The 15220-nt window shown below is 41.9% G+C and overlaps 1 protein-coding gene and 1 long non-coding RNA gene across 3 annotated transcripts in view; one reads left to right on the forward strand and one right to left on the reverse strand.

Annotated features, from left to right (window-relative positions):
- The first annotated feature begins 63 nt into the window (after nt 1–63).
- On the forward strand, nt 64–6253 carry LOC129710717 (uncharacterized). The gene is made up of 3 exons (XR_008725714.1): nt 64–256; nt 3063–3250; nt 4537–6253. It is a non-coding gene; the product is annotated as an uncharacterized LOC129710717 (long non-coding RNA).
- Nucleotides 6254–14216: 7963 nt separating this feature from the next.
- orai2 (ORAI calcium release-activated calcium modulator 2) overlaps nt 14217–15220 on the reverse strand; it is a 28583-nt gene continuing 27579 nt past the window's right edge. For both annotated transcript variants that reach the window (XM_055657905.1, XM_055657906.1), the window contains exon 2: nt 14217–14789. In XM_055657905.1, coding sequence (XP_055513880.1) covers nt 14241–14789 — 549 coding nt within the window. In that variant the 3' untranslated portion in view covers nt 14217–14240. The remainder of the gene's footprint in view (nt 14790–15220) is intronic.

Here is a 15220-nt window from a genome sequence, read left to right on the forward strand (position 1 = left end):
GCTGCCGGCGGCCTTGTGTCAATTTCATGGGCGGGGCCTCGCCGCGCACGGGGCGTCACTGTGGAGCCCAACGTCACAGCGGGGCCCGGCGTCACAGCGGAGTCCGGCAGAGCTGGGCATCACAATGGGACCAGGCGTCACTGTGGTATGTGGCCGGGGTGGTCAGAACATCACAGTGGAGTCACAGTGAGTGGCTCGTTGCAGAAGGACAGAGTGCTGGAGATACTCAACGGGTCAGGCTGCATCTCTGGAGAACGTGAATAGGTGGCTTTTCGGGACCTTCTTCTTGCGTATGGCGTGCACAGCCTAAAGTTGGTGGACAACTTGGTCTATTTGATCTTATTTAATTGTGCACGCCAGGTTGATTGCATTCGTCGAAACCGGGCGGACCACGTGAAGGTTGCAATCTCCCACCCCATCCTTCAGAATGATGGGATTTGGAGGGGGGGGGGGGGGGTTAGAATAGGGGGGTTGCACGCAAGGTCATCGAGTCAAAGGGTGTGACGCACAGAGCAGCTCAATCCATGTCGACGGGCAATAAAGGGCTTAGTTTATTGGTTCTTTCATTAACATTTCCATTTTAACATTTGTGAGACATTTCTACCAGCGTTGGAATCAGGGTTACATTTCTTATTGAAGCAACCTACATATGATGGCCAGGACACCAGAGTGACATACTTCAGATCTGAAAACGTAATCTGGTCAGGCACTCTAGGGTGATACGGAGGGAGTGCTGATGTCTTCAGAATCACAAAGAAATCATAATCCCTGTAGCAATACCTAAAAACAAAAAGTTTTAAAAAGTGTTATATTAATGGTGTTCTTTTTAAATGCAGAGGTTGTTTCAGCAAAGTATGCAATTTGGCTCCTGTTATTAATTATTAAGCAAGTGGCCCTGATCTGCTTTAATCCTGAACTACAACTAATTTGTTGTCATTCATCTTTCCAATCCATTCTTAAATAGTGACACTGCCTTAGCAATTAACCAGAAATGAATTCATGGCCTCAATTTTCTGTGTGAAGAGACTCCAACAGCCTTTCATTCTATTTCACTGGACATTTAAACCTGCATCTTATGTCACTCGACTGCTGAACATAATTTGTTTCCTTCCCAATCATTGTTTAATTATTTGAAACATTTTTATTGTATATTAGACTAAGTAGGACCTGTTGGGTCCCAGTCACACGGGAGGCCTGGTCCCCCAACGCAACCCATTCCCCAATGCAATATTCCACCACTCACCTGTTCCCCCAACGCAACCCGTCCCCCCAACGCAATATTCCACCACTCACCCATAGCCCCTAACTGTGCAGGAGCGGCTGATGGCTTCCCGTTGCGATGCCCCGATGGGAACTCACAGCAGATGCTGGTCGTTGGACGTTCTCCTCCGCCGGAATCAGATTCTCTGCTTTCCGTTTGGCGACATCTCCCAGCGGCGCGCCAGGCTTCCAGTCCCTCCGAAAATTGTGTCCGGTTGGAAACCTCCACTGGCCATCCTCAGCTCCAGTAAAGACGCGATGGTGCAGGAAGGGGCGGACCGTCCCGCAGAGTGACAGGAGAAAATACCAATCCACCCGGCGCTGACTGACTGGAGAGCAGATCGATCTGCGCATGTGCGGTTTTTAAGGCTTTTTCATCCTTGCTACCTTTTACAATAGACCACCGATCGGAACGAAACTTGGTGCACTCACAGCATGGTGAATGAAGTGGCCAAAAATCATATTGCGTACTATTTTTGCGTAAATATAAAGGCCGCGCAAACCGGAAGATTACAAGATCAGCGCTTTAGTTATGTATAGATAGATATTCAAAAGGGTGTGTTGTACTGAACAAGTTTTCAATCAGTGTATTTGTATTTTTTCCATAAGATTTGTATCCTAAATTGAACTGCATTGAATATTTTTCTACAGCATCAATCATATGAACCCAAAACAGCAAAACTGCAGTCCATTTTTACACTGGTATTAAGAAGCAAGCTAGTCTCTTCACTCTCAGAGTGCTTTACAACCCTGGCTCTGCACAATACTGGGCTCCCTATTTAAGGATGTCAAAGATGTTTAAGGTTACAGTGAGAGAAGGCAGGAGAAAGTTCAGGGAGAAAAATAGATCATAATGATAGAATGGAAGAGCAGACTGGATGTGATGAATGGCCCAATTCTGTTCCTGTCTTATGGCCTTATGTTAATGTGGAAACAGCTCAAAGAACATTTCTAGATTAATTACTGGAGTGGGTGGATCATTTTATAAAACAATGTTCAATAGACTAAGGTTGAGGATTAAAAGTGCAAAAGGAGATTTGATTGATACGTTAAGATCCTGAGGGCTTTTAAGAGGGTGGAATATGAAGGGGATATTTCCTATAAAGGGAAACCCTAGAACTGGAGGTTATTGTCTAATGATAAGGGTCATCCATCATAGATGATGCCATTTATTTTCCTCAGTGTTTGGAAGTTCAAGGGGCAATAGAAGCAGAATCTTTGCATGTTTTTAAGGCAGAATTGGGTGGATACCTGATTAGTGAAGGGTGAAGAATTACTGGGAGTGGTTGGAAATGTGGAACTAAGATTAGTTATGATCTAATTAAATGGTGTAGCAGGCTCAAACATTTGAGTGGTCTGGCCCTGGACCTAACTTGTATTGCTGGTGGCACAGCAACACTGCTAGTAGAGCCACTCCCTCACAGCACCAGAAAATTGGGTTCAATTCTGACAGGTGCATTTGGTGTGGAGTTTGCGCCTTCTCCCCGACGGGCTTCCTCCAGGTGCTCTGGTTTCCTCCCACAAACCAAAGACGTGGGTTGATTTGCTGCTGTAAATTGCCCCTGGTGTATAGGTGAGTGATAAAATCTGCGGGATCTAGTAGGTGGGATTAGTGTAAAGTGGTCTACGGTCATCACTCACCACGGACTAGGTGTGCTGAAGGGTCTGGATCCATGCTGTATCGGATTCTGAAAAATGAAAGTCTTTTCCTTTAATAGTTAAAACATTAAATCAAACAGAAGCTGATAAAAAGTGTACCTTCTTTTACTTACCTTTCTTCCTTGTAATCTTACGGCCTGCAGACAAATGCACGGAGACTGTGGATGCCATGTCAGGTCTGCTGTCGTGCAGTTCTGATAATGATCAGCCTAAGTGCTGGGGATTCAAATTCCTGCTCCATTGCCCAACTCTGTGGGGAGTTCAGCTTCAGGCTGCAGCTAGTTAATTGATGCCCAAGCTTGACTAGTTCTGACTTCCACATTTTGCACAGGTACTGAAACTTAATGGCATTTACTTCCGAGAAATGCAGAACTGAGATAAAACAAAGCACAACTGATCAATTCACATTTTTTTTTGTCCTTGAACAACCATGACCTCATCAAGACTTAAAAGGCTCGCTCACTCTTTACTATACTCCATGTTATCTGAAAATATCAAATTTGACTAGAGATCTTACACAATTCTTAAGGGGTTGGACAGGCTAGATGCAGGAAGATTGTTCCCGATGTTGGGGAAGTCCAGGACAAGGGGTCACAGCTTAAGGATAAGGGGGAAATCCTTTAAAACCGAGATGAGGAGAACTTTTTTCACACAGAGAGTGGTGGATCTCTGGAACTCTCTGCCACAGAGAGTAGTTGAGGCCAGTTCATTGGCTATATTTAAGAGGGAGTTAGATGTGGCCAAGGGGATCAGAGGGTATGGAGAGAAGGCAGGTACGGGATACTGAGTTGGATGATCAGCCATGATCATATTGAATGGCTCGAAGGGCCGAATGGCCTACTCCTGCACCTAATTTCTATGTTTCTATCTCAATACAGATCATTAAGGTTAATAAAATATGTAACTGATCAGTGACAAATCATTCATCCTCCACAACCCTCTTCTCTTTTTACTTTCATGGAGCAAATTTGACCCATAAGCTTCAATGTTATCAATTGGCCTAATATACGTATAGATAAATCTGCTTTAAAGCAATAGTTATGGTTCTTAGAAACCTTGCATTATAGGTGGAGACATTATAATCTATCTATATAATATTAAAACGGTGTGTGGGTGTGTGTGTGTGTTTCTGCCTGACTTGTGGCTGCCAGCCTTTGATTCGTTGCTACGCCAACACCAGACCCAGAAACGCCGAGATTTTTTCCATTTCGGTAGAGATTTCACTTTTCATTCCAAATATCCACTTCTGATTAAATTTCGTCATGTTTATGTACACATTTTTAATAAAATCCTCCCCCCCCCCCCCCACTCACTCATTTTGTCGCCTCCTGCTGGCCAGCGACCATAACGGCTGCTGGCGCCTGCCTCTCGCCTCAAAGACGCCATTTAAAAACAGCCGCACTGCTGAGTGCTGGTATGTTCGGGAACGGCTTGAGTTGGAGGACCACGTCTCCCGTGGGGGCTACTGGTAGGGAACGGCTGCGTTGGGGGAGCAGACCCAACGGGTCTGCACTTGGTCTAGTAACATATAATATCTGTAATCGTGTTACAGCGAAAAAATGGGTTATGGTATACTGTTTCAGGCTCAAAATTACAATGATATTTTCTCTCCCACAGGATTTTCAAAAATCGTTCAATAGAGAGTATCATTGCACAAATGTCACTAGAAGCGGTTGCTGTCAATAGCCACCTGCGGTGAGACCCACAGACTGCTCTTACAAGACAATAGTGTCTGATTACTGCGGGGACGTTACATGGAAGCAATTACTTTTTTCATAGACTTTTATTTTTTGCAAGATATTTTCTTCTCTGCTTGTCAATTTCCAAAGTAACAAGTTCCCAATCAAAAATTGCATTATAACCAATTTGGCCTGTATTGTACAAATAGTGTCCCTTAATTCATCATCCATGTGTCCAATTTGAGGCATTATCGCAGAATAACCTGCATTTTCTAAAATACCGCTATAAGCAATTTCAGTGTTGCACTACCCACAATCATCATCTTTGTTTTACACTAACAATCTCGATCGTTTATGAAACAGAATGACAGATTTGGTCCCTGCTCATCCAAATGTTTGTTAATTGCTTCCTGCACGATTTAAAAACAAATGGCCAATGTAATAATGAATGAATTAATCTCTTTATTGTCATTGCACATGGTATAGCGAAATTTAAAAGTCAATCCCACGGTGCGATTCACAAGAGCAATTTTAAATATATAAGAAAAGGTAAAAATATATACATATTAAAAAAAAATTACAGATAAATAACAATAGCAGCTGAGGTAGAACCATTCAGTTAAATGTGAGTGTTATTTCTTATTTTGCATTGTTAAGTTCACGTATGGCTATGGGGTAGAAGCTGTCTCTGAGTCTGTTTGTGCGAGTTTTGAAAGATCTGTACCATCTGCCAGAGGGCAGCAGGTGGAACAGGTTGTGTCCAGGGTGGGAAGGGTCCTTTAGGATGTTGGCTGCCCTGCCAAGGCAGCGAGAGCTGAAGATGTCCTTCAGGGAGGGCAGTGGGCAGCCAGTGATTTTTTGTGCGGTGTTGATGACCCTTTGAAGGGCTCTCCTGTCCGCTGCAGAGCAGCTGGCATACCATGTGGTTATACAGTGCGCCAGCACACTCTCCATGGAGCAGCGGTAGAAGGACACCAGCAGCTTCTCCATGTTGTTTTTCCTGAGGATCCTCAGAAAGTAGAGTCGCTGCTGGGCCTTCTTGACTGCTGTGGTGGTGTTTGTAGTCCAGGAGAGATCCTCCGTAATTTGTGTGCCCAGGAATCTGAAGTCTGAGACCCTTTCCACACAGTCCCCATTGATGAATAGGGGTTTGGGGGCTGCACTGTTCTTACGGAAGTCTATAATAATTTCCTTTGTTTTTGTGGTGTTTCGGATGAGGTTGTTGTCTGAACACCACGCTGCCAGTCTTTGATGACAATAATGAGGCATGCTGAGCTGTATTTGCCAAGTTTATCCTCTCTTTTCTTGAGCAAGGATATTACACTTGCAATCCTTGCATCTAAGGAGAATTAGAATAGGGAAGGCAGCACCTCTGTAATTTTCACCAATATTTCACCAGGCTGTAAACCATTTGACAAGATGTCCCATTAATTTTAAGCATTGCTAACCTTTCTTATACTGACCACCATCTCAGTTACCGTAGCTTTGGGAAAGCCCTTTTCTTTGGTAAATCCTTCCGATAGTTCCACTCACCCTGGCCACCCTCATTGTTTCCCTGGCAATTGGGATTAAAGCATCAGAGTGAAAGCTTCATATATTCAAGGAATTGTATCAGTTTGGTTGGAACTAATACACGGAAAGGCAGAAAATATTAATTGGTGTTATTAATAGATCCTCAAAACGGTAGTGGTAATGCATCAGAAATTATAAATGCAGTATAGACTATATAATAATCGTGGAACTTTAATCTGCATATAGTTGGGGAAGTAATAAGTATAGTTGGGGTAGTAATTGGGGAAGGATGAGTTAATGAAATGCATACAAGATGTTTTTCTAGATCCATGTGTTCAGGCTATTTTACATACATTATAGCACAAGATAAAGGGTTAAGTAATAATCTTGTAGCTATGAGGCCTCCAAGAAGAATTAAAATGTGATATTATTTTATATTAATCTAGGAAGATTTACTTCAATCTGAAACCAGGGTCTTAAAATGTAAATAAAGCAAACTGCATGAGCTAACTGTGATAGAGATAGAAAATCGAGTAGCCTGCATTATAAATAAAGCTTTAAACAGACAAGAAGGGTGCAGGGAAACTTGGAAGGATAATGAGAAAGGACCATACCATAGTGCTAAATGATGAAATGGGTAATGGCTAGAGCATGTCAGGAATGGAACAGAGTACAAATATTGATGTTTGCCTCTAATTAGAGTCAAAATGTGGAAATACATTAAACAGATGTTTCAGTATTTTCTCCGCTCAAAATTCTGAGTGGGGGGGATTTTAAAAAAATCAGACAAAGTATATTGATCCAATAAGTTACAAAATATAAAACACGGTGGAATAGCCATTACAAACCATTATCAGCACGGTCCATCCAACTAAAATCCCTGCCAGCTATTTTAAATGCCTGTACTTCGGTATTATTTGTAATCTTATTCTGAAGTTACAATAGGGGATAAAAATAATGCCTCGGTGCGATAGAAGGACTATACCATGTTCGAGTAAGGTTGAGGGCAGTAATAACTGCGTTCTGCATTATCCGTGATGACGTACATTAAACTGGCAGTTCTGGATAAAATGCACTTTATTCTTTGGAGATAACATCACTTGAGAGGCACATAAACTTTAAAAAAGCAAATTAGGTTTCAAACTATGGAACATTGAAGAATAACGAGCGCAGATAAGTTACATGTATCAAGGAGTATTTATACTCTGCTTGCAATTAATCTACTTTTTCTGATGACCATGTTAGGACTAAACTCAGAATAACTAATTTTGGAGCACATGAGAACTAGCTTGTCAACATAAGAAGCAAGAACTGGGCATTGGGACAGTCCCAAACATTTCTCAATCACCCACTTCCTCAAATGGCCATTCAATTCTCCTTCAATTTTATTTGCACTGTGTAGTGAATACATCCGAGAAGTTTATAACTTCGCCACTTTGAATGCAAAATAAAATTTGGGAGCAATTGCTCATATTATAAACTCTCTCTTTTCAGCATTTTGTTTTGAAATGAACTGTTCAAGTCCCAGTCCATTTATACACTAAAGCTGGCATTATCCAAGCTATTTGTTCTTTTTATACATTAAAGTAGTTGAACTTGCAGCACCGTTCACTTACACATCCCCTTTTATTAGCAGTTGGGATGCGGATAGGCACTCAAATTAGAGCTGTGACCGTTCCATAGTTTTGGGTTTACTGAAGAGAAACGTGGGGGAAAAAAAGCACATTGTTCTTTTCCAAAAAAGGCATTACTGGAGCTTGCACAGTAATATTAAAGTATTAAAGAGCAGCAACAGTCAGAGAGAACAAATTTGTCCTGCAGATAGACACAAATTGCTGTAGAAACTCAGCGGGTCAGGCAGCATCTCTGGAGAAAAGGAATAGGTGATGTTTTGGATTGGACCCTTTCTACAGACCCTCTCAGATTCTTCAGTCTGAAATAACCAGCATCTGCAGTTCTTTCCTACACAACATTCATCTTTCAGTTTATTTTCTGAAAAGACAAATGTCAGAAAGAACAGTCATGTAAATCGTATGGAATTTCGTTCCAATGTTTAGAAACATCTCCCTGTTGGATTGCAACCTTGTCGTGGTCGGGGAGCTTGTGTGTCTCAGTGACCCCTAGAGCTATGCCAGTGGGAGATTCATCTCCTGTTAGGGTCTCCCATGCTGGACAGGTCGAAGGGTAGAGGCGAGACGAAGAGCGATCCACTGGTCCTCCAGGTTGGAGGTTCAGCACAGGGCTAACAACCCTGTCTCGTAAAACAAATGTGTTACGGAAACAGCAAATGAAGGAATCAACACTGCTGGGTGTGATGGGCGTCCAGGGCTATCGACAAATACTAGGATGAATGTCGACAAAAATGCTGGAGAAAAGCATCTATGGAGCGAAGGAACTAGGCAACGTTTCGGGCCGAAACGTTGCCTACTTCCATCGCTCCATAGATGCTGCTGCGCCCGCTGAGTTTCTCCAGCATTTTTGTCTACCTTCGATTTTCCAGCATCTGCAGTTCCTTCTTAAACACTAGGATGAATGTCAATGGTGAAAGCCGAAAGGAAGGCGCTGGAACTGGATTGGCCATATACTGCGAAGAGAGCCAGATAGCATCCCAAGAATAGCCCTGCACTGGACACGGGAAGGGAAAAGGAAATGAGGGAGACCCAAAACCACCTGGCGTCGAACTATAGAGGAGGAAATGAAAACAATGGACCTGACCTGGGGTAGTGTCCAGACGCTAGCCCAGAACAGACAGGAGTGGAGGACCTTTGTTGCTGCCCTACATGCCAGGAGGTTTACTAGGCAGTAAGTAAGTTTAGAAACATAGAAAATGGGTGAAGGAGTAGGCCATTCGGCCTTTCGAGTCAGCACCGCAATTCAATATGATCATGGCTGATCATCCAAAATCAGTGCCCCGTTCCTGCTTTTCCCCCCATATCCCTTGATTCCATTTGCCCTAATTTTCTTGTTTATTTTCCATGTTAAAATCAATCCCTTTAGATGCAATTTAACCAGGTCTGTCTATTTTTAAGCTGGTGCCTAACAGACATGATAATGCTGAGACAAGATAAGTGACCACTGGATGCATGGCCCACCACACCTTATAGTTTGCATTTTCAATCCAACATGAAGGTTGATAGCTCCTGAAAATGGCATTGTCATTTCTCATCTTATTCAAACAACCCAAAATGCTGCTCTCACTACAACACCAATCTGACAGTATTCCATTTCTCTCACCAATTTTGCAGAAATCTTTCTGAGTCAGTTGACCATATTAAGATAGGGCTGAATGCTCCAGCCAGTTGGTTGGGGGAAGCAGCAAAAGGAAAACTTGCACCCTAATGTCAACCATGTTGCCTATATTTAAACTACTTACCGAAGACAACCTTTGTCTGTTAAGTATCCTTTCGGCAAATTATTTCAAAGAGAACACTGCATAATTTGTGTTTGCCTGTTTGACAGTCACATCCTTGGTTTTCATCTTCTACTAAACAAGTAGCTTTCTTTTGAGCTTCCCATCCAAAAGCCCTGGCTCAAATGAAGAATGCAGCATTAAGGGACTGTCCCACTTGGGCGACCTAATTTGCGAGTTTAGAAGAGTTTTTAAAAAATGACATGTTGAAGACCTCCTTCGACTATGTAGAAGACCTCCTTCGACTAGTTACGACTAACTTTGGGAAAATTGGACACCGAATAGTGGAGAGTGAAAGCGACCTCCTTCGACTTCCTTTCGACTATGATGAAGACTATCTACAACTACCTTCGACTACCCTCGATTACCTACGACTAACATGCTGACCTACTATGACCTACTACAACTAAACCTACGAATAAAAAAAGTTTTAAAGTTACGAAGACCTCCTACGACCTCGTGTCGACCATGCTGCGAGTATGAGTCGAGGGCAAACTCGCCAGAACTCGCAGATTAGGTCGCCCAAGTGGGACAGGCCCTTTAGGGAGTGGCTGGGGAAGTAGACCTTTGGTGTTCTGTGGGATATGCAAGCTAATTTGGTTTCAGGTTATGGGCTATGCAAAATCTTAAACACACTAACATCATATTAGCACAGTTGCAATTCAATAGCAGAGAATAAATCATGAACATGTCATGGGAGAACAAACTACTTACTAATCATGCAGTATTAATGGAAAAAAAGCCCAACCCTCAGGAAATAAAGTTATCAAGCCTCTGCTGTTACAAAATATGTTTGGCAACACTTTATTTCAAATGCATTTTCCATTGCGTCAACAGGCACCCAACAAACTAATAGGTGGTTAAATGATGCCACAATGTATGTACAGGATTTGCAAACAGTAAATACTGGTCAAAGTACCAGTAAAGATTTACATTTTAAGAAAAAGCAACATCTGAATAGCCCAGGGCTGTGTTTTATAAAATTAAAAATAACAATATAGCAATTGTTGCCTCACTTACAAATTATTGTAACTTTATGTTTGTAAATGCCACACTGGGAAGAGCTACTGGTGCCACTACTGCCACAAAAGTTTACAAACTCAAAGTTTAAGACAATTATTTGTTCAAATATACAGTGCCCTCCACAATGTTTGGGACAAAGACCCATTATTTATTTATTTAACTATGTACTCCACAATTTGAGATTTGTAATAGAAAAAAATCACATGTGGTTAAAGTGCACATTGTCAGATTTTAATAAAGGCCATTTTTATACATTTTGGTTTCACCATGTAGAAATTACAGCTGTGTTTATACATAGTCCCCCACATTTCAGGGCACCATAATGTTTGGGGCACATGGCTTCACCGGTGTTTGTAATTGCACAGGTGTGTTTAATTGCCTTCTTAATGCAAGTATAAAGCACCTAGTCTTTCCTCCAGTCTTTCTATCACCTTTGGAAACTTTTATTGCTGTTTATCAACATGAAGAACAAAGTTGTGCCAATGAAATTCAAAGACGCCATTATGAGACTGAGAAACAAGAATAAAACTGTTAGAGACATCAGCCAAATCTTAGGCTTACCAAAGTCAACTGTTTGGAACACTCTTCAGAAACACTCTTCAGCAGAGTCAGGTGTGGCTATTTGTCAAGATGACCACTGTTGGCCGCAGAAGACTTCAGTTTGAACAAAATACAGAGAGCAATCACAGGTCTGACAATGAGATGCAAACTTATATCAGAGTGATGGCAAGAGGTATGGCCGCAAAAATAGGATGCCCAAGCCCAAAGCATTACAGTTTTGGCCCAATCAATCACCTGATCGGTAGCATGCCTTTTATATGCTGAAGAGAAAGGAAAACTGAAGCAGACTAGCCCACAAAACAAGCATAAGCTAAAGATGGCTGCAATACAGGCCTGGTAGAGCATCAGCAGAGAAGACACCCAGCAACTGGTGATGTCCATGAATCACAGACTTCAAGCAGCCATTGCATGCAAAGGATAGGCAACAAAATACTAACATAACTACTTTCATTTACATGACATTGCTGTGTGCCAAACATTATGGTGCCCTGAAATGAGGGGGGGGGGGGGGGGGGCTATGTATAAACACTGCTGTAATTTCTACATGGTGCAACCAAAATGTATTAAAATGGCCTTTATCTGACAATGTGCACTTTAAACACGTGATTTTTTTAATTACAAATCTTAAATTGTGGAGTACAAAGGCAAATAAATAAATGATGGATCTTTGTCCTAAACATTATGGAGGGCACTGTAAAGCACAGTGCGTGGTATATACCATATATGGGAAAGCTTAAGACTACACATTGCTTGATTCAAAGTACAATTGAACAATAATGTGTTTAATGAAACACCTATCATTGTAGAATGAAGCAACTGTAAGTCACTGGTTTCAGTAACAAGGCCACAATTACACTCAAGTCAAAACATGCATCAACTGCTCTGGTAATTGGAGTGTGCAATCTTCTTCCCTCAAGGACGACTTTCTCCTTACAGGGCTGAAAAGTCTTATGTGGGATCTGTAAACTCTGCCACGTGGAACAGACAATATTGACAGGATAGATAGAAGGATGTTTAGGCTGTTTTTTTCTGTTTTTAATGTGTGATCCTCACATTCTTTTGTCAAACAGTCTGGAGGTAATCACCGGTTACACAAAAAAGCTGGAGAAACTCAGTGGGTGCAGCAGCATCTATGGAGCGAAGGAAATAGGCAACGTTTCGGGCCGAAACCCTTCTTCAGACTGATCGGGGGCGGGGGTGGGCGGCGACAAGAAAGGAAAAAGGAGGAGGAGCCCGAAGGCTGGGGGATGGGAGGAGACAGCAGGGGGACTGAGGAACGGGAGGAGACAGCAAGGACTAACAAAATTGGGAGAATTCGATGTTCATGCCCCCAGGATGCAGACTCCCCAAACGGAATATGAGGTGCATATGAGGTGCAAATAGAGGCAATCACCGTTTTTCCAATTCTCCCTCCTCCATTTTGAGCAGTAATGGTCCAGGATTACAAAGAGTCACCGCGGATGTTACACTTCTTCCAGACGACTTTAAGAATGCCTCTGCAGTGTTTTCTCTGTAATCTTGAACATTTCCTGTGGCAGATGTAACTTTGGCTAAATTGGTAGCTTTCCAAATTTGTATTATAAATCCTGTAAACCAATGAGTGCACTTAGCAGTAAATTACTTGTGCCTTCACCATCTGGGAACTGTGGTTGTGATGGCAAGGTCTCCACCTTGCCTATTAATATCTAAAGGTAACATAGGAGGTACTTAATTCCTATCACCAAAAAAAAATGTACATTTTAAATGCAGAATTCCCCCAAACACAACAAAGAACATAATTAGGTACAAAAAGCAACCAGTCCTCAACCATTCACTGCTACTGCCTTCAATGGGTAATAAAAATAGAATCCAAAATTCTGTTTTGCATTTCATAATTAGTATTGGCTCAGTTATGATCACTTGTTTTCTCCAGATCCCATACAAGAAATTTTAATCTTTACAGTTGATATTTTAAGCCCCCCCCAAACATGTAGCAGCTAAATTAACATGCAACAAATGATTGCTCCGTTAATAAGATTCAGTAATCAAAGTACTGAAACTGTAACAGAAGAAGAAAGGCCAAACTCCACAGAGCAGAAGTTGAGGACATGATAAATAAAGCATGGTTTTCGGACAGCAAAATGGCATGGTTTTAAAGTTAGATTTAAAAAAATCTCTTCCTCTCATGGTTGTGAAGCTCACACACAATGACTAGAGTAAACACTTGTTTTACTCAATATCATCTGTGAAACAGTCCACAAAGGTCAATATAAATTGGACAAAACCGCACTCCAGGATGTAGGGGATTAGATTAAATAGGGTAGCAAAGATCAGAATTTTAAATTGCTCACCATTAATCATGTGGTGGTGCTTGTACAGGAGTGTCAGTCTGTGGCATTACAGATTGGAGCATCACTAGCCAAGCCCCACATCACTGGGTTCCTGGTGGCTTCAGGTTATGATGTCTATTGTACTGTTATATTAAAGGTGTGCCAGGTTAACTACAATTTGGATCTGGGATGAAGAAAAAACAGGTTTGACTTTGGTAGCTACTTAATAATTTTGGTCAATTATGATTGTGAATGGAGGGATCGACTGTAAACTCTGTGACCTTCCAGAACCAGGCCGAACATCAATCCTGTTGAAACTCAACAATTACACTCTCATACCTCTTCTGTTCAATTACAGTTTTTCAATATTGATCTGATCAATCCATCACTCTTTGTACTACTTAGCAAGTTACCTGACAGATGGTTACAGACTCTATCACCATTGATGACAAGATAAACATTATCCCGGTTGTCCAGTTTATTCTAAGTTGGTACCTCTGATAATTTTAGCCCCATGAGAAACTGTCTCTGTTTAAGCGACAATTTGCTGATGGCAGGCCTGGTATCAGTGCAATCTGAACCATTATAGTACATGCTTCCATTTCAGCCTACACCTGGATTCCTTAACAAATAGAAAAAGTTTTCTAATAAGACAAGGCAGAAAATATTGTAACCATAAAGCCACTTAATAGCCATATTTGTAAACTTGAATTCCTGAAAATAACAGGATAGCCCATTTGATACTTGCAGTAGAGATCAAGTGGACTGCAGAAGCTCAGAATCTCATGGTTTCAGACTAATTAATTTATTTTCCTTCTTGATATATTTTCAAACCACTTGCAGGGATCGGTCATGACCATCCAGCTGTACCTTCAGCTTGTGCAACTCTTCAATCTCCTGATTGTGACGCTCTGTTTTGTGCCCAACCAGCGATCGGTAGAAATGTACAGCAAATATCACAAAAATAAGGCCCACTGGTGCCATGATAATAGTAGATGTCAAGGCTGCATCCCGTCCAGCGTGTCCTTCTCCAGGCTGGGCTGGAACAGGCTTGTGCTTCTTCCCTTTATTGTCAACTGGGAGGAACTTAATCCAACAAAGCAGAACCACCTCCAAAAGGAAGAGGATGATGCCTAGAGCCGTTGAGAAGCCCCAGGCCAGCTCGATGTAGTAATGCATGCGCTCATGGGGTGACTCGTTGACAGAGTTGAGATTGTGTATGTTGCTGACTGCCTCAACATTAGGGAGAATGCAAGTGCTGATCAAGAGAGCGAAGAGGTGGACAGCGACTAACACTGTTGTGCAGGCACTGAAGGCAATCAGCAGTAACTTGGGATAGTTGTAGTCCATCTCCAACTGAACTTCAACCATGGCGACCTGCAAGAAATAAATGTAAACACCTTTGTTAAAGACCATCTGACATATACTGGCTGTTCAATGGAAATCTCACAGGGGAACCACATTGCATCAAGGAAAGAGTGTTCACGACACGGCCCTGTTTCCACCAATCTTTCCACCACCGCGTACAAGAAAGACACCATTGTATGCAGATGCCGAGAAGTGTGTTCAGCTCTGGCTGAACAATTTCTAATCTTATGTGTGGACTCGATAAGAAGACGGAGAAGCACATGATTAGTAAGGGCAATGTTAAATTTGTGCAGAAGGGGGCTCTCCTCTATGCTGGGACAGTGCAGGCGGATGCATATATTCTGTCCTAGATACTGTTACTGAGTGTTTCATATGGAAGGTATTCCATTCCCTAACATAAACTTTAAAATAAATATTTTAAATTGAGGAAATCTTCCATT

Source organism: Leucoraja erinacea, chromosome 28 (assembly GCF_028641065.1).
Source record: "Leucoraja erinacea ecotype New England chromosome 28, Leri_hhj_1, whole genome shotgun sequence".
Taxonomy (NCBI): Eukaryota; Metazoa; Chordata; class Chondrichthyes; order Rajiformes; family Rajidae; genus Leucoraja; species Leucoraja erinaceus.